Below are 26,146 nucleotides of genomic sequence, written 5' to 3' on the forward strand. Positions count from 1 at the left end.
AATGGCACGTCCCAAAAACAGCTTTAAACAACTAAAAAGTGAATTAAACAGCCTCCTGAAACACACCATGGTATAGACTATTGCGAAAACGCACAAAAACACCATAATCTAGCATGTGGAAAAAAATGACCCAAAAGGCAAGGCTATAGTCTTGCAAAAATGTCAAAAAATGGCACGTCCCAAAAACAGCTTTAAACAACTAAAAAGTGAATTAAACAGCCTCCTGAAACACGCCATGGCATAGAATATTGCGAAAACGTACAAAAACACCATAATCTAGCATGTGGAAAAAATGACCCAAAAGGCAAGGCTATAGTCTTGCAAAAATGTCAAAAAATGGCACGTCCCAAAAACAGCTTTAAACAACTAAAAAGTGAATTAAATAGCCTCCTAAAACACGCCATGGCATAGAATATTGTAAAAACACCCCAAAACACCATAATACAGCATGTGGAAAAAATGACCCAAAAGGCAAGGCTATAGTCTTGCAAAAATGTCAAAAAATGGCACGTCCCAAAAACAGCTTTAAACAACTAAAAAGTGAATTAATTAGCCTCCTAAAACACGCCATGGCATAAAATATTGTAAAACACCCCAAAACACTATAATCTAGCATGTGGAAAAAATGACCCAAATGGCAAGGCTATAGTCTTGCAAAAATGCCAAAAATGGCACGTCCCAAAAACAGCTTTAAACAACTAAAAAGTGAATTAAATAGCCTCCTAAAACACGCCATGGCATAGAATATTGTAAAAACACCCCAAAACACTATAATACAGCATGTGGAAAAAATGACCCAAAAGGCAAGGCTATAGTCTTGCAAAAATGTCAAAAAATGGCACGTCCCAAAAACAGCTTTAAACAACTAAAAAGTGAATTAAATAGCCTCCTAAAACACGCCATGGCATAGAATATTGTAAAAACACCCCAAAACACTATAATACAGCATGTGGAAAAAATGACCCAAAAGGCAAGGCTATAGTCTTGCAAAAATGCCAAAAATGGCACGTCCCAAAAACAGCTTTAAACAACTAAAAAGTGAATTAAACAGTCTCCCGAAACACACCATGGCATAGAATATTGCAAAAACGTACAAAAACACCATAATCTAGCATGTGGAAAAAATGACCCAAAAGGCAAGGCTATAGTCTTGCAAAAATGTCAAAAAATGGCACGTCCCAAAAACAGCTTTAAACAACTAAAAAGTGAATTAAACAGCCTCCTGAAACACGCCATGGCATAGAATATTGCAAAAACGCACAAAAACACCATAATCTGGCATGTGGAAAAAAATGACCCAAAAGGCAAGGCTATAGTCTTGCAAAAATGTCAAAAAATGGCACGTCCCAAAAACAGCTTTAAACAACTAAAAAGTGAATTAAATAGCCTCCTAAAACACGCCATGGCATAGAATATTGTAAAACACAAAAACACCATAATCTAGCATGTGGAAAAAAATGACTCAAAAGGGAAGGCTATAGTCTTGCAAAAATGTCAAAAAATGGAATGTCCCAAAAACAGCTTTAAACAACTAAAAAGTGAATTAAACAGCCTCCTGAAACACGCCATGGCATAGAATATTGCAAAAACGCACAAAAACATCATAATCTGGCATGTGGAAAAAAATGACCCAAAAGGCAAGGCTATAGTCTTGCAAAAATGTCAAAAAATGGCACGTCCCAAAAACAGCTGTAAACAACTAAAGTGAATTAAATACTCTCCCGAAACACGCCATGGCATAGAATATTGTAAAAACGCCCCCAAACACTATAATACAGCATGTGGAAAAAATGACCCAAAAGGCAAGGCTATAGTCTTGCAAAAATGTCAAAAAATGGCACGTCCCAAAAACAGCTTTAAACAACTAAAAAGTGAATTAAACAGCCTCCTGAAACACACCATGGTATAGACTATTGCGAAAACGCACAAAAACACCATAATCTAGCATGTGGAAAAAAATGACCCAAAAGGCAAGGCTATAGTCTTGCAAAAATGTCAAAAAGGGCACGTCCCAAAAACAGCTTTAAACAACTAAAAAGTGAATTAATTAGCCTCCTAAAACACGCCATGGCATAGAATATTGCGAAAACTTACAAAAACACCATAATCTAGCATGTGGAAAAAATGACCCAAAAGGCAAGGCTATAGTCTTGCAAAAATGTCAAAAAATGGCACGTCCCAAAAACAGCTTTAAACAACTAAAAAGTGAATTAAATAGCCTCCTAAAACACGCCATGGCATAGAATATTGTAAAAACACCCCAAAACACTATAATACAGCATGTGGAAAAAATGACCCAAAAGGCAAGGCTATAGTCTTGCAAAATGTCAAAAATGGCACGTCCCAAAAACAGCTTTAAACAACTAAAAAGTGAATTAAATAGCCTCCTAAAACACGCCATGGCATAGAATATTGTAAAAACACCCCAAAACACTATAATACAGCATGTGGAAAAAAATGACCCAAAAGGCAAGGCTATAGTCTTGCAAAAATGTCAAAAAATGGCACGTCCCAAAAACAGCTTTAAACAACTAAAAAGTGAATTAAATAGCCTCCTAAAACACGCCATGGCATAGAATATTGTAAAAACACCCCAAAACACTATAATACAGCATGTGGAAAAAATGACCCAAAAGGCAAGGCTATAGTCTTGCAAAAATGTCAAAAAATGGCACGTCCCAAAAACAGCTTTAAACAACTAAAAAGTGAATTAAACAGCCTCCCGAAACACACCATGGCATAGAATATTGCGAAAACGTACAAAAACACCATAATCTAGCATGTGGAAAAAATGACCCAAAAGGCAAGGCTATAGTCTTGCAAAAATGTCAAAAAATGGCACGTCCCAAAAACAGCTTTAAACAACTAAAAAGTGAATTAAATAGCCTGAAACACGCCATGGCATAGAATATTGTAAAACGCCCCAAAACACCATAATACAGCATGTGGAAAAAATGACCCAAAAGGCAAGGCTATAGTCTTGCAAAATGTCAAAAACGGCACATCCCAAAACAGCTTTAAACAACTAAAAAGTGAATTAAATAGCCTCCTAAAACACGCCATGGCATAGAATATTGTAAAAACACCCCAAAACACTATAATACAGCATGTGGAAAAAATGACCCAAAAGGCAAGGCTATAGTCTTGCAAAAATGTCAAAAAATGGCACGTCCCAAAAACAGCTTTAAACAACTAAAAAGTGAATTAAATAGCCTCCTAAAACACGCCATGGCATAGAATATTGTAAAAACACCCCAAAACACTATAATACAGCATGTGGAAAAAATGACCCAAAAGGCAAGGCTATAGTCTTGCAAAAATGCCAAAAATGGCACATCCCAAAACAGCTTTAAACAACTAAAAAGTGAATTAAATAGCCTCCTAAAACACGCCATGGCATAGAATATTGTAAAAACACCCCAAAACACTATAATACAGCATGTGGAAAAAATGACCCAAAAGGCAAGGCTATAGTCTTGCAAAAATGTCAAAAAATGTCACGTCCCAAAAACAGCTTTAAACAACTAAAAAGTGAATTAAATAGCCTCCCAAAACACGCCATGGCATAGAATATTGTAAAAACGCCCCAAAACACTATAATACAGCATGTGGAAAAAATGACCCAAAAGGCAAGGCTATAGTCTTGCAAAAATGCCAAAAATGGCACGTCCCAAAAACAGCTTTAAACAACTAAAAAGTGAAATAAACAGCCTCCCGAAACACACCATGGCATAGAATATTGCAAAAACGTACAAAAACACCATAATCTAGCATGTGGAAAAAATGACCCAAAAGGCAAGGCTATAGTCTTGCAAAAATGTCAAAAAATGGCACGTCCCAAAAACAGCTGTAAACAACTAAAGTGAATTAAATACTCTCCCGAAACACGCCATGGCATAGAATATTGCGAAAACTTACAAAAACACCATAATCTAGCATGTGGAAAAAATGACCCAAATGGCAAGGCTATAGTCTTGCAAAAATGTCAAAAAATGGCACGTCCCAAAAACAGCTTTAAACAACTAAAAAGTGAATTAAATAGCCTCCTAAAACACGCCATGGCATAGAATATTGTAAAAACACCCCAAAACACTATAATACAGCATGTGGAAAAAATGACCCAAAAGGCAAGGCTATAGTCTTGCAAAAAAGTCAAACAATGTCACGTCCCAAAAACAGCTTTAAACAACTAAAAAGTGAATTAAATAGCCTCCTAAAACACGCCATGGCATAGAATATTGTAAAAACACCCCAAAACACTATAATACAGCATGTGGAAAAAATGACCCAAAAGGCAAGGCTATAGTCTTGCAAAAATGCCAAAAATGGCACGTCCCAAAAACAGCTTTAAACAACTAAAAAGTGAATTAAATAGCCTCCTAAAACACGCCATGGCATAGAATATTGTAAAAACGCCCCAAAACACTATAATACAGCATGTGGAAAAAATGACCCACATGGCACGTCCCAAAAACAGCTTTAAACAACTAAAAAGTGAATTAAATAGCCTCCTAAAACACGCCATGGCATAGAATATTGTAAAAACACCCCAAAACACTATAATACAGCATGTGGAAAAAAATGACCCAAAAGGCAAGGCTATAGTCTTGCAAAAATGTCAAAAAATGGCACGTCCCAAAAACAGCTTTAAACAACTAAAAAGTGAATTAAATAGCCTCCCAAAACACGCCATGGCAAAGAATATTGTAAAACGCAACAAAACACTATAATACAGCATGTGGAAAAATGACCCAAAAGGCAAGGCTATAGTCTTGCAAAATGTCAAAAAGGGCACGTCCCAAAAACAGCTTTAAACAACTAAAAAGTGAATTAATTAGCCTCCTAAAACACGCCATGGCATAGAATATTGCGAAAACGCACAAAAACACCATAATCTAGCATGTGGAAAAAAATGACCAAAAAGGCAAGGCTATAGTCTTGCAAAATGTCAAAAATGGCACATCCCAAAACAGCTTTAAACAACTAAAAAGTGAATTAAATAGCCTCCTGAAACACGCCATGGCATAGAATATTGTAAAACGCACAAAACACCATAATCTAGCATGTGGAAAAAAATGACCCAAAAGGCAAGGCTATAGTCTTGCAAAAATGTCAAAAAATGGCACGTCCCAAAAACAGCTTTAAACAACTAAAAAGTGAATTAAATACTCTCCCGAAACACGCCATGGCATAGAATATTGCAAAAACGCCCCAAAACACCATAATATGGCATGTGGAAAAAAATGACCCAAAAGGCAAGGCTATAGTCTTGCAAAAATGTCAAAAAATGGCACGTCCCAAAAACAGCTTTAAACAACTAAAAAGTGAATTAAATAGCCTCCCGAAACACGCCATGGCATAGAATATTGCGAAAACGTACAAAAACACCATTATCTAGCATGTGGATAAAATGACCCAAAAGGCAAGGCTATAGTCTTGCAAAAATGTCAAAAAATGGCACGTCCCAAAAACAGCTTTAAACAACTAAAAAGTGAATTAAACAGCCTCCTGAAACACGCCATGGCATAGAATATTGCAAAAACGCACAAAAACACCATAATCTGGCATGTGGAAAAAAATGACCCAAAAGGCAAGGCTATAGTCTTGCAAAAATGTCAAAAAATGGCACGTCCCAAAAACAGCTGTAAACAACTAAAAAGTGAATTAAATACTCTCCCGAAACACGCCATGGCATAGAATATTGTAAAAACGCCCCAAAACACTATAATACAGCATGTGGAAAAAATGACCCAAAAGGCAAGGCTATAGTCTTGCAAAAATGCCAAAAATGGCACATCCCAAAAACAGCTTTAAACAACTAAAAAGTGAGTTAAACAGCCTCCCGAAACACGCCATGGCATAGAATATTGCGAAAACGTACAAAAACACCATAATCTAGCATGTGGAAAAAATGACCCAAAAGGCAAGGCTATAGTTTGGCAAAAATGTCAAAAAATGGCACTTCCCAAAAACAGCTTTAAACAACTAAAAAGTGAATTAAATAGCCTCCCGAAACACGCCATGGCATAGAATATTGCAAAAACGCACAAAAACATCATAATCTAGCATGTGGAAAAAATGACCCAAATGGCAAGGCTATAGTCTTGCAAAAATGTCAAAAAATGGCACGTCCCAAAAACAGCTTTAAACAACTAAAAAGTGAATTAAATAGCCTCCCGAAACACGCCATGGCATAGAATATTGTAAAAACGCCCCAAAACACTATAATAAAGCATGTGGAAAAAATGACCCAAAAGGCAAGGCTATAGTCTTGCAAAAATGCCAAAAATGGCACATCCCAAAACAGCTTTAAACAACTAAAAAGTGAATTAAATAGCCTCCTAAAACACGCCATGGCATAGAATATTGTAAAAACACCCCAAAACACTATAATACAGCATGTGGAAAAAAATGACCCAAAAGGCAAGGCTATAGTCTTGCAAAAATGTCAAAAAATGGCACGTCCCAAAAACAGCTTTAAACAACTAAAAAGTGAATTAAATAGCCTCCCAAAACACGCCATGGCAAAGAATATTGTAAAAACACCCCAAAACACTATAATACAGCATGTGGAAAAAATGACCCAAAAGGCAAGGCTATAGTCTTGCAAAAATGTCAAAAAATGGCACGTCCCAAAAACAGCTTTAAACAACTAAAAAGTGAATTAAATAGCCTCCTAAAACACGCCATGGCATAGAATATTGTAAAAACGCCCCAAAACACTATAATAAAGCATGTGGAAAAAATGACCCAAAAGGCAAGGCTATAGTCTTGCAAAAATGCCAAAAATGGCACATCCCAAAACAGCTTTAAACAACTAAAAAGTGAATTAAATAGCCTCCTAAAACACGCCATGGCATAGAATATTGTAAAAACACCCCAAAACACTATAATACAGCATGTGGAAAAAATGACCCAAAAGGCAAGGCTATAGTCTTGCAAAAATGTCAAAAAATGGCACGTCCCAAAAACAGCTTTAAACAACTAAAAAGTGAATTAAATAGCCTCCTAAAACACGCCATGGCATAGAATATTGTAAAAACACCCCAAAACACTATAATACAGCATGTGGAAAAAAATGACCCAAAAGGCAAGGCTATAGTCTTGCAAAAATGTCAAAAAATGGCACGTCCCAAAAACAGCTTTAAACAACTAAAAAGTGAATTAAACAGCCTCCCGAAACACACCATGGCATAGAATATTGCGAAAACGCACAAAAACACCATAATCTAGCATGTGGAAAAAAATGACTCAAAAGGCAAGGCTATAGTATGGCAAAAATGTCAAAAAATGGCACGTCCCAAAAACAGCTTTAAACAACTAAAAAGTGAATTAAATAGCCTCCCGAAACACGCCATGGCATAGAATGTTGCAAAAACGCCCCAAAACACCATAATATGGCATGTGGAAAAAAATGACCGGAAAGGCAAGGCTATAGTCTTGCAAAAATGCCAAAAATGGCACATCCCAAAACAGCTTTAAACAACTAAAAAGTGAATTAAATAGCCTCCTAAAACACGCCATGGCATAGAATATTGTAAAAACACCCCAAAACACTATAATACAGCATGTGGAAAAAATGACCCAAAAGGCAAGGCTATAGTCTTGCAAAAATGCCAAAAATGGCACATCCCAAAACAGCTTTAAACAACTAAAAAGTGAATTAAATAGCCTCCCGAAACACGCCATGGCATAGAATATTGTAAAAACGCCCCAAAACACTATAATAAAGCATGTGGAAAAAATGACCCAAAAGGCAAGGCTATAGTCTTGCAAAAATGCCAAAAATGGCACATCCCAAAACAGCTTTAAACAACTAAAAAGTGAATTAAATAGCCTCCTAAAACACGCCATGGCATAGAATATTGTAAAAACACCCCAAAACACTATAATACAGCATGTGGAAAAAATGACCCAAAAGGCAAGGCTATAGTCTTGCAAAAATGTCAAAAAATGGCACGTCCCAAAAACAGCTTTAAACAACTAAAAAGTGAATTAAATAGCCTCCCAAAACACGCCATGGCAAAGAATATTGTAAAAACACCCCAAAACACTATAATACAGCATGTGGAAAAAATGACCCAAAAGGCAAGGCTATAGTCTTGCAAAAATGTCAAAAAATGGCACGTCCCAAAAACAGCTTTAAACAACTAAAAAGTGAATTAAACAGCCTCCCGAAACACACCATGGCATAGAATATTGCGAAAACGCACAAAAACACCATAATCTAGCATGTGGAAAAAAATGACTCAAAAGGCAAGGCTATAGTATGGCAAAAATGTCAAAAAATGGCACGTCCCAAAAACAGCTTTAAACAACTAAAAAGTGAATTAAATAGCCTCCCGAAACACGCCATGGCATAGAATATTGTAAAAACGCCCCAAAACACTATAATACAGCATGTGGAAAAAATGACCCAAAAGGCAAGGCTATAGTCTTGCAAAAATGCCAAAAATGGCACATCCCAAAACAGCTTTAAACAACTAAAAAGTGAATTAAATAGCCTCCTAAAACACGCCATGGCATAGAATATTGTAAAAACACCCCAAAACACTATAATACAGCATGTGGAAAAAATGACCCAAAAGGCAAGGCTATAGTCTTGCAAAAATGTCAAAAAATGGCACGTCCCAAAAACAGCTTTAAACAACTAAAAAGTGAATTAAATAGCCTCCTAAAACACGCCATGGCATAGAATATTGTAAAAACACCCCAAAACACTATAATACAGCATGTGGAAAAAAATGACCCAAAAGGCAAGGCTATAGTCTTGCAAAAATGTCAAAAAATGGCACGTCCCAAAAACAGCTTTAAACAACTAAAAAGTGAATTAAATAGCCTCCCAAAACACGCCATGGCAAAGAATATTGTAAAAATGCCCCAAAACACTATAATACAGCATGTGGAAAAAATGACCCAAAAGGCAAGGCTATAGTCTTGCAAAAATGTCAAAAAATGGCACGTCCCAAAAACAGCTTTAAACAACTAAAAAGTGAATTAAACAGCCTCCCGAAACACACCATGGCATAGAATATTGCGAAAACGCACAAAAACACCATAATCTAGCATGTGGAAAAAAATGACTCAAAAGGCAAGGCTATAGTCTTGCAAAAATGTCAAAAAATGGCACGTCCCAAAAACAGCTTTAAACAAATTAAAAGTGAATTAAATACCCTCCCGAAAACACGCCATGGCATAGAATATTGCGAAAACGCAACAAAACACTATAATACAGCATGTGGAAAAAATGACCCAAAAGGCAAGGCTATAGTCTTGCAAAAATGTCAAAAAATGGCACGTCCCAAAAACAGCTTTAAACAACTAAAAAGTGAATTAAATACTCTCCCGAAACACGCCATGGCATAGAATATTGTAAAAACGCCCCAAAACACCATAATATGGCATGTGGAAAAAAATGACCGGAAAGGCAAGGCTATAGTCTTGCAAAAATGTCAAAAAATGGCACGTCCCAAAAACAGCTTTAAACAACTAAAAAGTGAATTAAATAGCCTCCCGAAACACGCCATGGCATAGAATATTGCGAAAACGTACAAAAACACCATTATCTAGCATGTGGATAAAATGACCCAAAAGGCAAGGCTATAGTCTTGCAAAAATGTCAAAAAATGGCACGTCCCAAAAACAGCTTTAAACAACTAAAAAGTGAATTAAACAGCCTCCTGAAACACGCCATGGCATAGAATATTGCAAAAACGCACAAAAACACCATAATCTGGCATGTGGAAAAAAATGACCCAAAAGGCAAGGCTATAGTCTAGCAAAAATGTCAAAAAATGGCACGTCCCAAAAACAGCTGTAAACACCTTAAAAGTGAATTAAATACTCTCCCGAAACACGCCATGGCATAGAATATTGTAAAACGCCCCAAAACACTATAATACAGCATGTGGAAAAAATGACCCAAAAGGCAAGGCTATAGTCTTGCAAAAATGCCAAAAATGGCACATCCCAAAAACAGCTTTAAACAACTAAAAAGTGAGTTAAACAGCCTCCCGAAACACGCCATGGCATAGAATATTGCGAAAACGTACAAAAACACCATAATCTAGCATGTGGAAAAAATGACCCAAAAGGCAAGGCTATAGTTTGGCAAAAATGTCAAAAAATGGCACTTCCCAAAAACAGCTTTAAACAACTAAAAAGTGAATTAAATAGCCTCCCGAAACATGCCATGGCATGGAATATTGCGAAAACACCCCAAAACACTATAATATGGCATGTGGAAAAAAATGATCCAAAAGGCAAGGCTATAGTCTTGCAAAAATGTCAAAAAATGGCACGTCCCAAAAACAGCTTTAAACAACTAAAAAGTGAATTAAACAGCCTCCCGAAACACGCCATGGCATAGAATATTGCGAAAAATACAACAAAACACTATAATACAGCATGTGGAAAAAATGACCCAAAAGGCAAGGCTATAGTCTTGCAAAAATGTCAAAAAATGGCACGTCCCAAAAACAGCTTTAAACAACTAAAAAGTGAATTAAATAGCCTCCCGAAACACGCCATGGCATAGAATATTGCAAAAACGCCCCAAAATACTATAATACAGCATGTGGAAAAAATGACCCAAAAGGCAAGGCTATAGTCTTGCAAAAATGCCAAAAATGGCACATCCCAAAAACAGTATTAAACAACTAGAAAACGGATTAAATAGCCTCCCGAAACACGCCATGGCATAGAATATTGTAAAAACACCCCAAAACACTATAATACAGCATGTGGAAAAAAATGACCCAAAAGGCAAGGCTATAGTCTTGCAAAAATGGTAAAAAAAACTGCACGTCCCAAAAACAGCTTTAAACAAATTAAAAGTGAATTAAATACCCTCCCGAAACACGCCATGGCATAGAATATTGCGAAAACGCACAAAAACACCATAATATAGAATGTGGAAAAAATGACTCAAAAGGTAAGGCTATAGTATGGCAAAAATTTTTTTAAAAATGGCACGTCCAAAACACAGCTTTAAACAAATTAAAAGTGAATTAAATACCCTCCCGAAACACGCCATGGCATAGAATATTGCGAAAACACAACAAAACACTGTAATACAGCATGTGGAAAAAATGACCCAAAAGGCAAGGCTATAGTCTTACAAAAATGTCAAAAAATGGCACGTCCCAAAAACAGCTTTAAACAACTAAAAAGTGAATTAAATAGCTTCCCGAAACACACCATGGCATAGTATGTTGCAAAAATGGCCAAAATGGAGCCAATCCCAGCTGTCATCGGGCAGAATGCGGGCTTCACCCTGGATAGGTTGCCAGACTATCACAGGGCTGACACATATAGACTGACAACCACACACGCTCAAACTCCACACAGAAGGGCCCCCCCCCACAGATTGAACCCCATTCCAACCGGGTATTGAACCAGGGATCCTCTTGCTGTGAGGCAACAGTGCTAACCACGACGCCACTGTGCCGAACAAGAACAATCTATATAGTCAAAATTTAAAATGTCGGAAAAAGTCATAGTATAGCATTTTGAAGAACATTATAATATAAAATGTGGAAGAAACGGACCAAAAAGTCAACAACTAAAATGTTGAAAAACGTCATACTATAGCATGTGGTAAAAATGGTCAAAAAAAGTCATCGCCCAGATGTTGATAAAACTTATGTTACAGCATATTGAAGAAGTTTAGTGTAGAATTTCATGAGAATGGTCCAAATCGTCAACATTTAAAATTTTTAAAAAAAGTCCTACTATAGTATGTTGCAAAATGCCATACTATAGCATATGTGAAAAAATGTTTGAAAAATCAATCACTCCAAATGACAAAAAAAATTTATAGTATGGCATTTTGAAGAAGTTTTTTTGTGTAATTTCAAAAGAACAGTCCAAAAAGTCAACGTTTAAAATGTTGAAAAAAGTGATACTATAGCATATGTTAAAAATGTTCAAAAAAGTCAACGTTCCAGATGTCGATAAAACTTAAGGTACAGCATTTTGAAGAAGTTTACAGTGGAGAAAACAGTACAGTAGAAAAATTCATCATTCCAAATGTCAAAGAAAAAGTCATAGTATTGCATTTTGAAGAACATTTAGTGGGGCGGTATAGCTTGTGATAAAAGCATCACATTTGGCATAAATAAAGCTTAATGTATTTTTCCCTGATCATGAGCATCACTGTAAATTAATCTAACCACATTTTGTCATGATCTTCCTAAGCCAAGCATATTGTTGCCATCAAAGTTCAAATAAAACATGTCCTCTCTGCTGCTGTCAGTTTCCATTTCAGGATGAATAAATGTGAACTTTTCCACCCCATTCACCTCCAGCCCTCACCTCATCCACTGCTCAGTTCACTCATCCGATCATCCTCGTCATTCAGCCACTCTTCTTCTAACCTCCACCACCTGTGTCGAGCCTTCAGTGTGGGGAAAATACCCAAACTATCCAAGGCATTTCAAACCCCCTAAAAATACATGTCAGGATGGGGTCTGATCATCCAAGAGCTTTCCATTATTCGTCCACTTTGTAATAAATTATTTTTCCCTCTAAAACATATGTCTCTCCTAATTGAAATATTAAAGTATACCTCCCAAAAAGGCATGAAAATATTATATGTCCTCCAAAATAAAATAAAAAAGTCATAGTATATTATGTCCTCCAAAAGAGCATTAAAAAGTTTTAGAATAATAGCATAAATAATGTCACAAAAACATCATAGGATAGTTTTACATAGAAATAATGAAGTCATTGTAGTGTGACATGAAAACATTTTTTAAAAGTTATTGTATAGTTTGTCATAAAATGCTTTTAAAAATCATAGTATAGTATGTCATATAATGTAATATTTCATTTATTAAAAAGTTAAAGAAGAGAACAGGATAACAAATGTCACAGAAACATCTTAGTATGGTGGTTCACAGCACTGTAACACAGCATGCAATAAAAACTGCAGTGTCATGTCTTGAAAAGTTTTTTTTTTAATTAGTATTTTACTATGTCTTAAATTTTTAACAAAGGTATTAATGTGGTATGTAATAAAATGTTGAGCTGAATATAGTGCATGTTATTGGAGTCACTGTCAGACAGTCGCAGTGAATTTGGAGGTAAAGTTTTTAAAAGTTTAAGATGTTTTCAGGCCGTGTCAAAAGTTTGGAGACACCATTTTTAAAGATTTCATCTTCATACGACCTCCACTTTTTTCATCACATGTTGGTTTTTGTGTTGTTGTGTTTTGTAAATAACTACAATAATCTAAAAGATGAGTCTAATCTGTTTATTCATATATTCAATTTTAATGATAATGTTACTTTTTGTCTCACCAGTAGTTAAACCATGGATTGTAAAAGGTTAATGGTGTGGGATTTCGCCACATTTCATGTTTCTCCAAAACTTAAACTTTAGGAAATGACAACAGATAGCACCGTTGACTGATTAATTTTTTTCAGTTTTTCCTCGACATAGCAGTTTCTTCACCTCCGCAGTTTGCTCACATTTGTTGTTCAAGACTAACTGCATTTTAAGGTTTTGAATTTGGACCCTGACTATTTGATCTTGTTGAAACTTGCCTGATGGCTCATCAACACATCAACTTAATTCTAACTTTATTAATAACTTTAATTATAACAATTTTGTGTTTTTATCTGAGAGATAATCTGCGAAAAGTAACTTGTTCCTCAATGATTTGGATTTGAATCATCAGCTGCTGCACAATGTTGATTATCATATTTGTTGTTGCTTTATTGAACTCATTCAAAGTCCCAAATATTGGTTTAGTATTTCACTCATACACTGAAAAATGCTCCTTCGAAGGAAAGAAAGTAGACTATCCAAAAACAGACCAACAGCTCATGATGCTATAAACAAAAGAAACGCTTTTGATCAGTAAAACAAAGATGCATTTAACAGCCTCAAGTATAAATATAAAGTTTAAAGATTACCATTAGTGCCAGATGCATGACAACAAAATAAAAATAGGAAATTCCTAAAACAACTTAATAAATCATGTATTCAAAACAGTGCTCTCAAGTTTAATTTTGATATTCGACTGACTTTAATCTGTCATACAAACTGACACTTTTCAACTTTCATGTCTTACTTTTATGTCTCATTTTATTGCATCACATATTAACACTGGATGCTTCACACGTAAACTTTTCTCGCTCACTAACCTGATTTTATCAGCCAAGATAAGGAAGATTTGTAATGTTTAAAGATCTGGAAGAAACTGTAAACAAACTGTAAAAAGAGCCCTTCTTCAGACTACCTCTTTTTTAAAAAAATTTGCATGCACATGAAGACTTTTTGTTGTATGTAAACTTTTTCTTCTTTTTCTTCTCTTAACTAGCATGTAAATGTTGTTGCATTTCTTCATTTATGTATACAAAGATTCAACTTACAAGTCAACCCACAACCTGCTTCATGTTTAGATTTTTTGTAAACAAAGGCCAAAGAAATTATCGAACATTTAAAGATATAATCCTTAAGGATCTTCATGAAATCCTAACTTCTGGTATTATTTATTTTTGTGGTGACAGAGGCCGCCATTCCTGATTGTCTTCATAAACAAAAGGGATTCACAGGAAATTATGCATCTGTTTAATCCAATATAATTTCATGTCATTGATAAAAGCGTCGCTGTTTCAACTGCAGATGCAAACTGAACAATTCCGACTGCTGTTTCAAATTAAAAGCGCTCATCTGGAGAATCATGCGTAGCTTTTATTGTGACACAGTCACAGGAAATGCAAAGTATTTGCCATAGTGTTTTTTTGTTGTTGTTGTTTTTGGGGTTTTTTTACATTATTAATTTAGATCTACGAATAGCTGCTGAAGGAGTTTGCCTAGGTATTAAACTGCATTTGCTGTTACCATGGCTACCACAGGTGTCACCAAATCAACTAGGATGGAAATTTGAAGGATTATAACGTTAAAGGAAACCAAACGAACGAGCCTCGCTGTCTGTCTTAGTGTTGTGTCATGATTGTAAAAAAAATGTTTTGCAGTTGTTCGTCTCTGAGCTCCTCACCAGCTTTTTGGACATCGGCCTTTAACCCCAAAAGCGCTGCCTGGGAGGAGGAGCTGTCGTGGGAGGTTCCACGTCAAAAATTGCCCCTTGTCCGACTGATGAGCAGACGAAGTACAGGTTGGTCCCCAGCATGACCAGTATGGGGAAGAAGGAGAAGCCAAAGCCGAGGCCCCTGATGCTGCTGCCCAGCGAGAGGCAGAGCCAGTAGATCAGCCTGCAGCACAGAAAATCACACAAATTATTAAAATGTACTCCATCATTTCTGTCTGACGTAGATTTATAATCAGCTTGATTTGGATAAATAATGAGAAAAAGATCTGATCGCAACCCCCATCAGTCCAGACATCCTCTCTCACATCAGCTTCTTCATGCTTTTCATCAGTTTGTGTGTCAAATTCTCGAAGACTCAAAGGATCTAGATTAACACATTAATAGATACTTCTTTGTGTGTTCTGTGAAACCTGAAAATAAGGTTTACTTTATGGTTTGTACAACATGTATGCATTATTCGCATCATTTTATTTAATTTTTCCCATACATTTCTATGGTTTCATTACTCTACTGGCTTCTGTCCACTCATTCAAAGAGGTCTGAGGGATGGGATTCAATTGAGAAAGGTTTACGGATTAATAACTTTTTGTTAAAATCTTTTTTAAAAGTGTGTTTTTGTTTAAAGCAATATGACAAACACTGTTTTTGAGTCAGTATCAGAGATGGTTTTGGTACCTGATTGGCAATGTATATACCTAAATAAAATTCTTAAGTATGTGGTACTGTACTGACCAAGAGTACCAATTTAACAATCTCGAAAAAATGTCCTAAATTCCCCCATAGTAATCAGCTCAGACAATGTCAGGTTCTTCTGCAAGTTATTCCAAGAAGAGTGGACAGCATATTTAAAAGCTTTCAGTACCAACATCAAGAAATTATTGTGAGAGCGCAGGCCGTGTTGGCTTTTTCATGTGTACGTACAAAGAAAATAAGGAATCAGCCCAAGCAGACTTTTATATATGAAAACCAACCAATGTGAAAACCTGCTGATGGACAGAGAAAGCCATTTAGCAGTAACATACAGTTTTAAGTGATGTTCACAATTTCCACAGCCAGTAATAAAACGTAAAGCACAATGGTAAACGACTTCTTTAGGCACCGGTCAATGCATTCATAAAGAGCAGATCACCGCAGTCCAATAAAGGTAAAAAAAGTTGCAGACATCAAGTGTTTCCTTGCCTGGAGGGAGAAACAGAATTTATTCCTGAAAAAAACACTTAATTTAAGTTTTAGCTTGGAAACAAGGATTTCAAGACAAGTTCTGACCAATATTAATACCTCAATACTTAGGTTGTAGAAGTTTATCAATTCATCACCCCCTGAATGATCATTTGTAGGTCAATTACTTTGATGAATTTGAGCTATCCCTTTAAAACACCAAAGTCACAGAATAACACAAACTAATTCACTGATCAAGGCAGCTCATGTGTTCAGCGAGGTAAAATTACTGTATTTATCAATGGAGTCTGGCTTTGTGGAGAGCATAAATAAGTTTAATTTTTAATACTGTTCCCCGTTAGAAAAGGGCTGTCTGTTGGGACTGAGTACTGAGCCTTAGACCGGAGAAATAATATCATCACGGTTGTGATTATCTGCGTTATAATATACAGTACAACATCATTCCCCCTCGTGTGATATTGCTTAAATATAATCCTGTGTAACTACAAACTGGAAAAGAATAGAATTTGAAAACTGCTTGGCCATGTAACCCTATGAGCTCAGGTTGAAAATACATCCCCAGTTTAACCAGTTTATGCGGAAGCGGAAAAGGTGGCTGTATTCAAAATGACTGCTGCATCTGTCCGTTAGCACTGTGAAACTTTGATCTGTAGCCATGCATAGAAAGTTAGAACAGGAAGTAGCTATAACTCCCCCACACAGTGAGATGTTAAGATAGTATGGGTAAACTGGGGATTTTTCTCATCCTCTCTGATCAGTTGTGTGGTTTTACTGTGTATTGTGTTACCAAGTTCATTATAAATGAACAACTAAAAATACAAAAATACATTCCTTTACCAGTTAGAAAGCAAATATGCAGCCAGGCAAGTTAAGTGACTCATTCATTTGACTGACAAACTCAGCGTGAGCAGTCTGCAGGAAACAACATTGTATCCATCGCTGACATTCATTGGCCTGTTTTAACCACATCAAAGTAAGCCAGCGTTTACAGGAGGATTTCACAAGCTAGACAGCTGTTTCAATGATCTGAAGACTTACAGTACATTTCCTTCAGAGGTTGTTTAAGCCAAAGTGCAACCAAAAACAAAACTGATTAAGGCATCAAACGGCAACTCAGTCAGGGCAGGGAGGAAACACTAAAAACCTTTAGATAGTCAAATATCATCACATTAAGGGAAATAAAAACTCTGGCTCACTGAGGCTTTGCATCATTATAACAAAATGCAATTTTTGTCAACTATTCTGGTTTGTGACAAAACTATCGACATTCCCATCAGCCTCAGTCGTGCTTTAACAAAAGTTAGCATGCTAATGCACTAAACTAAGATGCTGAACATTGTCATGCTCAACATGTTGTTATTGTTGTGAGCAAGTTAGCATGCTGATGTTAGCATTTATCTTAAAGCACCAACTTAGCACTGATGTAATTTATTGTTTTCATTTCACCTGAAAAGTCTGGGAAGTATGGTCACTGCAAGTGACGAGCCCTGTTACACTGGAAAAGTCGCTCCTATGCCCAGAATTTGTAAAACACTAAAAAACTCAAAACCCACCTTTTCAAAACGCCTACAAAACCTGCCTCCCCAAATCTGAACTGCCACATCCTCAAAATTCTGTTTTGTATTTGTTCTGCTGTTTAATGTAAGTGTCTTTACACCTTATTTTGTAATTGCATTTGTTTTCTTTTTGCATTTCATGTAAAGCATCTGAGCACTTAGAAAAGCACTATATAAGTCCTATCTGTTGTTGTTGTTGTTGTTATTATTACCATAAACTGCATTATTAAAGTATGATTAGTTTATCAGACATATAACCAAAATACAATTCACAATAATGTTCACCTTCACTCATCCCTGATCTTGATGCTAAACATTTAAAGTGTGACAGCTATTATACATACCTGCCAAAAACAAAGATGATGGTGAGCAGCGGCACCAGTTTGACCAGGTCCTGGCTGATGTAGGTTGCCATGACAGCAAGCTGAAGGAAGTAGAAGAGGAAGAGGGCCAGTGATTCGTTGATGTAGTGCCAGTGCACCGCCACCTCTGTGTTCACCCCTTTACTTTGGTACAGGGGCTTCAGGGAGCTGTAGCGCAGCCGGGCCACGCCCTGCACCACCACACCTGCAGGGAGACGAGCGTCTGTATTAGCAGGTTATATTCTGTGGGAAGTTTTTATGTGGTAGTGCTTACAGTGTTTGTTGTGGATTATTTTAAGCGTTTGTTTCAATGTCTGATAAACACACGAGGTCTCACCGAGCAGGATGGGGATGGTGGCGAAGAAGGAGCAGCGTAGAGTATACACCACCCTGAGGGGGGTGCTCTGCAGCATCGGGGATTCAAAAGGAAGGAGGGCGTAACCTCCCCACACCAGGAGAGGGAAAAGGATCGCAGCGGCCGCCGTCGCCAGAGCCAGCCTTAGTTTTTCACTACACAGATGCTCACACAAGTCTGAGGGAAAAAAATCATTTCAATACGAAGTCACTCATTTCTGTCCTTATTGGGACAGCACAGTGACAGCGAGACAAAGAGAATGAGACGGTAATCACAGCACGAGTCATCTCAAGACATGTAATTACATCTGATTAAGGAGAAAAGAGATCATAACGCAATGAATCACTTACTTCCCGAGTGAAAATGTGCTTCAGAAAAATAGATTAAACTGCCTTTGCAAGAACAAACACAGCAATCTGATGTGACCAGTTAATCGAATTAAAGTTCTTAATTTAAAACCCCTTCCTTCTAGGAAAATACTCAAAATCATATCTGCGCCAGGCTGCATGCACAAAATGATTTAAAATCCACAGCACAGCGAACACACATTTGGAGACAAGGAGATTATGTTCCTCTCTTCCTCTCAAAAAGAATAAAACAGGATTTGAACCACAATGACAGAGTAGTTTATGAGCATCTGTCTTAATGATAATCTTACTTAATCTGGCCTTAATTTGATCTAAAAGCCGTTAAAATAGGATATTTGGCCAAGAAATGACTAAACAGTTAGTAAAGACGGATTATTGGATTAAGAAATCTGATGCTTGGGTGGGCCGCGTGGTTTAAGGCGCCAATCATGAGCCACAACGCCCTGGTTTGAGTCCAAACAGAGACCTTTGTCACTCCTTTATCTCTCTGCCCTCATCTCTCTACTGTCCCACTAATAAAAACCCCAAACTAGAATTACAGCCTGCCAGTTGTATGCCTCCGTAAACCAGTCAAAGTGCACTTACAGTTTACATCCAGTTCTGTCGAGACTCAAATGTAGCCATGACAGCTGACAATGTTTCAAATGTTACTGCAAAGAAAAATGTTTTTGCAGAGCATTATGATGTCACAGTGAAGTGAAGACCTTTAAACTTTTGGATACATAATGTCATCACTTTATCATTCTATCCTATTAGATATTTGTTTGCAATTTTGTCATATTTAAGTTAGGAATTCTTGACTTATGGCCAAAAACATGTTTTGTATAGTACAGTGACCTTTAATCACCAGATTTTATTCATTCTCCTTTATTCACACTCATTCTTGAGTCCAAGTGGACGTTTGTGCCAAATTTGAAGAGATTCCCATAAAGCCTTCCAGGTTTGCGTTCATGAGAATCTTACAAACATGAGGTCAAGTGGACGTTTTGGCAAATTTGAGGAAATTCCTCTCAGACCTTATTGAGATATTGTATTCACAAGAATGAGACTGATGATGTCAAAGTGACCTCGACCTTAAATTTATAACCTCAAAGGAGCATCGTCTGTATCCAAATGAGACCAATGATGGTCCTTTGAGGTTATAAATTTAACCTATTCGTTCTCGTAATTGTGACAGGCATCCGATAATTTCTCTCAAAATGCAATTATTTTGAGTCGCTGGTACGATAGTGTAATATTTCTAATTTCTCTTCCCCTGTGCTGCTGCATCGCGTCCGCTGAAGCCTCTACCAAAGAGAAGCATGAAAGTCAAGAGCACTCACTCCACAGCAAAGGCTGGGAACCCAAACATCCCCCCCACAGCACTAAGTAGCAAAACAACATAAATCAGATCAACTGGGGCCTTCGACTGCTGATTTGAATCTCTGATTTTTAAGAGACAGCCCTATAGTGACATGTGACTTGTGACTGTATCTATCATATTTCGCTGGTCAAACATGTGGCCATCAAGGCGTTGTGTACATTTACTCTTCTCTCTGATTATTTTGAGTTGATTGTTGCAGTGTCTGTTGAATTCTTGATTTTTGTATTTTCTTTTCCTTTCGTTAAAGTCTTTGTTTTGTTTCTTGTTATTCATTTTATTTGTATGTATATCGAAAACATGATGGTTCATCTTAAGGGTTTATCCTAATGAATAAACCAACACAACAACAACCTATCATCACCAAAATCTTATCAGTTCAAGAAATTCCCTCGAGGCGTTCTTGAGATATTATGTTCACTGGAATGGGATGGATGGCCAGACGAACACACAACTTGAAAAAACAAAATCCCTCTGGCCTCGACTACCACCAGCAAGGGCATACAATAAGAGAATAAGAATATCTAGAATAACATCACAATCACAATTTTAGGGATTCTTTTGGGACAATGTGCAGATGATGTCAATCTGTCTCTGACTGGCTGCTCCTGCTCAAGGCAAACATAAGATGTCATGTTTTGACTCTTAAAATCTTACTCCTACACTCACAGTTAAGTTAACACTCAGAAGAACAACTTTTTTTCAACATGAGCCCAGACGCAGTAAAGTCTAGTACTCACAGTATTTGTCGTCCTGTTCTGTCCACTCTGGATAAAACTGTGCTGCCGAGTCAGGCTCCGTCTGCGGCTCCTTCTCGTCGTCTCCATCTATGAACAGCTTGCTCTCATCTGGAATCTCTTTGCTTGTCGGACGCACAATCGTGACTCGTGGAGTGAAACCCAGAGCAGCTTTCTCTGAGATCCATTTCGACTCTTCTTCTTCTTCCTCCTCCTCCTCCTCCTCTTCATCATCTGCCAGTGAGCCATCCTCTTTACCTTCCCGCTGCACCTCGATCTCATCATCCCTCCACTTCTCGCCTTCAGGCATGCTCTCCCTCCACTTGCTCTTTCTGTCGCTCTCTGCCGGCTCTGACAGGTCCTGGCTTCCTCCGCTCATCCCTGTGTCTCTCTCTTCAGGCTCAGAGACTCCTTTATCTGACCGGACTCCATCATCGGTGGCCGTCTGGGGCCTCTTGTCTTTGTCTCCAGGCCACGGCAGAGTGCTCGGCTCCAGATGAGCAGAGCTGGTCACTTCCTCCTCGTCCTCCTCCTCCCCCTCCTCCTCCTTTGAATCATCTCCTCCGTCCTCCCATCTTTCCTCGACACTGTTGCTCTCTTCTGGCTTTTTACTTCCTGCTATTTGAGGCTCTGCAGGTGAAAGTGCCACCTCTTCAGGTAAATCTGTGATTACACCACCTACTCCAGACATTTTTAAAATCTCTCTGTTCAGTCAATAACTGCAATGTCAAGAGTCTGTTAGCAAAGCTTTTTCCAGCTGCTCGAAGTCATTTTGGGCCACATTTGTTGATTTCTGTGTGAGAGGGAGGGAGAATAAAAGTTAAAAACAACAATGTTTAAAACAACATCCTGCTCCGCCTCCAGCTTAACAAAAAAAAATCAAAGTTCACTGTTTGTCATGGGTGTGTTGCCTTGCATGGCTTGCCTTGACTCTGCATAGGCTATGCAGTGTATACAACATGTCTGTGGCTGTTTGAGTGTATGTCAGATTGCTGTAAATATTCTACACCTGTGACCTCAATTTAAGTATTTAATCTCTGATCCCCTAACATCAAAACAAATATTACAAACTATAAATCCAGTGAGACTGAATAACAACCTTGTGGATATATCAGCATTATGTCCAGCTATTTTAAGGAGATAAGTTGTAAGTGAAGGCTGAACTAGAAACTCAAATTACCCTCCAAATAAATTTCTGTCATTTCTGATAGTTTCTATCATTTAAGGTAGTTCTTAAAACCCTGATGTTTGTTCAAGTGATCATTTTTTTCTGATAATTTAGGTTTTAATTCAACAAAAAGTGGATTTTTCTGCCTTGTTTGACAGCTGTGTGGGTCCACCAACTCCAGTCTATGTGCTTAAAGCGCAAAAAAAAAAAAAAAAAAAAAAAATTTTTTAAGAACTCACCAGCAATGTCTCTTTCTAGAAATCATGACCCGGTTACTCAGGATAATCTACAAACCTTGTTGTGGGTGTTTTCATGTAGGAACTATTTTCTCTCTACCAAACTACACCAGCTTTATCACTGTGCAGATGGAAGCGTGCATCTATTACTAGCTCACCTAGCACCAGTGAACTGAATTAATGTTTACATCTCCTAAACATGAGCCTCTCATCCATGAGTGGATGCACCAGGTAAATGTAAATGAGTAGATATAGCAGGTAATGATTTCTGAAGAGAGACATTGTGACTGAGTCTTGAAAATGTATTTTTTTTTATGCTGAGTGCCATCTAGTTCCTAATATATTGGTGAAAAAAGCAGACATCTGTGTGTCCAATAACTCTGCATCTCACATCAGAACTATCTAGACTGATAAATACCACTACAGGTAAGAGGAAAAATACGTTGGTTCGATTTTGGGCTGAACTCTGCCTTTAAAGTGTATGATTTGGACTTTATTAAGTGGTAAAAAGATGCCATTCTGTTAACACAATGTTGTTGTTGTTATTCACTCTCACTGGATTTCTTGTTTGTCATACTTGTTTAGGTGGGACTTAAATCAAAGACACAGATGATGCATATTTACAATGTGTGTTACAAATACAATGTTTGAGTGGAATTTGTCTCATTTTGTGACACACACTCACACAGGGCTAACAGCTGCACAAATATATTGCATAAACTCTGTCTGGGGTGAGCAATCCCTTTAAAACAGAAAAGGGATACAACTACCTTCAACAATTAACCAGTTGATATCTATATCTTGTATATACAACATCTTTAAACTGCTTGTTTTGTTAAGTTTAAAACCCAAAGACATTCAGTTAACTATAACAAAAGACATTATTAAAAAAATCTCTACAGGAGCTAAATAGGGCATTTTTGCTTGAAACATAACTTAAATTATTGGCTTGTAATTGATCAATTCAATTCCACATTTTGGAGGATTTGTCTTGGCTCTGCTCTTAGAAATTCAATAGGCACAAATCACAGACATAAAATACTGCAAAGACAATAAAAAATGTTACATACAGGACATGACTACACCTTTAAAAGTTTAACATACCAACAAAAACATTTCTCTAAAACTGACACCCCAGGTTGTCAACAGTATGTTGAACATTTAGCCTCTTTAATTTTTATTTATTTATTTATTTATTTATTTATTTATTTTACAATATTTTACAATTCAGTAATGATTATTTACTAAATCAGACATAAACTCCCCTATTAATGCTTTCACACCAGCCTTGCTGCACAAAGTCCCAGTGGTGTAACGTAATGAAGTAATAATACTTTTTTTTCTACAGTACTTCAGCATTTTTTGGGAGTATCTGCACTTAACTTGAGTTTTATTTGCCTGTCAGCTTTCATTTTTACACCACTACAATTCCTAACTAAAATATATACTTTTATTCTAATATATTCCCTTTATGCATCTTAGTTTCTACAACACAGGAAAGGAGGGAGGAGGGGATGGACGGATGAATGAATGAAGAAATGGAAGGGAAGAAAAAGTGACAATAAATATCTGATACTGTAAGACTTTTATTCAACTATTTATCTAATAGGTGATTTTAACTTCTGCCAAAGTCATCATTTGTAAGATATCTGTACTTTCAAGTATGGCTTTTAGGCACTTCATCCACCACTGCAAACTACTACATCTAAAATTCACGCGTGCTTTTGAATATCAAAGAGCTTATTCTTATAAGCTTCTTATTATTCTACCTGGTCAATAATTAACAGAAAACACATTCATTTCAGCCATAAAGTGAGTAACTTGCTATTTAAACACGGCTGAATTCCAGCTCTCTGAAAACACATGAGACAGTGTGGACTTTGCCTGTCTGCTACGGGACGAGTACACACATACACCTACCACTTTAACAGCAGCTGAAATATCCTTCAAATGAAGGTGATGTGTTGTTGTGAATGTGAGATACAGGTATCAAACATGGCTTGATTTGTTGTAAATTCAAAGTTAAGTGAGATTTGGGGTTTTCAATGGTAGATTTTATATTTTCAGTCCCTCAGAAAGAAAGCTCTGTTCAATCACTGTGTTGAGTCTGGTTTCAGGAGAGATTTGTACATGTTTAAAAAAGAGGATTGCAACATGGAAATGCCCGATTTTCTTTTGTATTTCCTCCTCGGTGTCTACTTTAGTAACTTAACTTTACAGTCTAATTTTTCAGTTTGAATGAGGCCTAAATAACGCAAAACTTAACACTGAAACTCTTCAGCGAGAGCAACACTTTCAGCCTGTTATTCAGTCTAAACTGTCAGCTGATTTTTCACTTTAAAAACAGATTTTGTTTGTCAGCTGTGTTGTTCAGAGTTTTGTTTTGTTTTTTTGTTTTTTTTGACGAGTGAAGGTTTCACAAAGCTTTTTAACTGTATACACTTGTAGGTAAAGCTAATCCGGCCTGCTTCAGACCGAGCACAGAGGAATGTAGTTTCAGGCTGAAGCTAAAACTTGTTCAGCGACTTTTTAAAGTCGACCCAGTACTGTCACACTCAAACAGATAAAAATGTTAAACGTTACTGGCTGACGTACCTGTTTTTCCTCCGGTCACATCATCGAAACAACCCGTAACTTTGTCTTAAAATAGCGAGCTCACTATTTCAATGTGTTTCTCACAGATACAACACAAACTAACTTGACAGGTGAGACCAGCAGGTTCCTGGTGCACGGGGAGTATGTTACAGGAAAGAGGTGTCACTCTGCTTTTTTTCCCCCCCACGGACAGAAAAACGTCACCATGTGACGTCGGGTTGTAGTCTTTTTGTCACAACGTTCACAAACGTCTGGTCGTCTTTTCAAGGCTCTTATTCTGGGAGCCAGAAGGTGTCATGGAGAAAATACCTCTGATTTGTAATCTTGAATTAGTAGCTATCAGTTTCATAACTTAGTCTACTCAAAGTAGTCTAATGATTTTGGCTCACAATTTAATAATTTAAAGTCTTGAATTAGTAATTTGTGCTCTTTAGCTTTTGATCAAATAATATGTGGCCCCAGTGTAAAAGTATGCTTTTGATTTAATAATTTGTGCTCCCGATAGTGTTTTTGATCCAATAATTTGTGCCCCCAATAGCAGGATGTGTTTTTATTTAATGACTTGTGCTCCCGATTTAATAGTATGTGCTTTCGATTTAATAATTTCTTATTATTATTTCTCTTCTTTTAAATACATGCGCTTTTTGATTTAATAAACCATGTTCTTGATTTAATAGTTCTTTCATTTCAATAGTTTGCATTCAAGATTTAATTATTTGTGTGCTTCAAATCATTTGTGCTCACAATTTAATCATTTGTGTTCTTGAATCAGGCTAGTAATTTGTATTCGTGATTTCATAATACATGCTTTCAATTAAATTATTTGTGTTCTCAAACTAGCATTAAGGGTGTCAATATGAGAGCACCCTTGATTTAATAATTTCTGCTCTAAGTTGAAAAAATAATCACTCACATTTTTTTAATCAGTTAGTGCTTGCAACTTAATGGTTGAATAAGCGAGACTGCAGGTTTGCATGGGGGGTCCTCTTGCAGAAAAAAATCAAACAGAGTTTCCTGCTTTATGGTGAGATGTCTTTGAATTTGTCAAAATTAAACTCTTTTGCTACTTTCATGGTTTCAGTGGTGGTAAGGGGGGACAAATGCACATTTTGAATATTTGTGGGGGAAGAACTAACAGACTATACAGCTAGGTACATATAGCATAAACTATA

At 36.9% G+C, this 26,146-nt stretch overlaps 1 protein-coding gene across 1 annotated transcript; it reads right to left on the bottom strand.

Annotated features, from left to right (window-relative positions):
• Positions 1–13,694: 13,694 nt before the first annotated feature.
• On the bottom strand, positions 13,695–25,133 carry LOC121958283 (uncharacterized). Its single transcript, XM_042507172.2, has 5 exons — positions 24,975–25,133; positions 20,979–21,768; positions 18,493–18,687; positions 18,138–18,360; positions 13,695–15,221 (listed from the first exon to the last, which is right to left on the bottom strand). Exons 2-5 carry the CDS (start codon positions 21,664–21,666, stop codon positions 15,029–15,031), a joined length of 1,299 nt encoding a protein of 432 aa, XP_042363106.1. The 5' UTR covers positions 21,667–21,768; positions 24,975–25,133; the 3' UTR covers positions 13,695–15,028.
• Positions 25,134–26,146: the final 1,013 nt, after the last annotated feature.

This window comes from Plectropomus leopardus, chromosome 17 (genome assembly GCF_026936395.1).
Source record: "Plectropomus leopardus strain MGB_pleo_1.0 chromosome 17, ASM2693639v1, whole genome shotgun sequence".
NCBI lineage: Eukaryota > Metazoa > Chordata > Actinopteri > Perciformes > Serranidae > Plectropomus > Plectropomus leopardus.

Excerpts from the sequence above, each read along its gene's own strand:
- LOC121958283 (XM_042507172.2), bottom strand. The coding sequence starts at position 21,666 with ATGTCTGGAGTAGGTGGTGTAATCACAGATTTACCTGAAGAGGTGGCA. Across the intron at positions 18,688-20,978 it reads AGAACAGGACGACAAATACT|ACTTGTGTGAGCATCTGTGT; the intron begins GTGAGTACTAGA and ends TTTTTCCCTCAG. Across the intron at positions 15,222-18,137 it reads ATCATCTTTGTTTTTGGCAG|GCTGATCTACTGGCTCTGCC; the intron begins GTATGTATAATA and ends TCTGTGCTGCAG.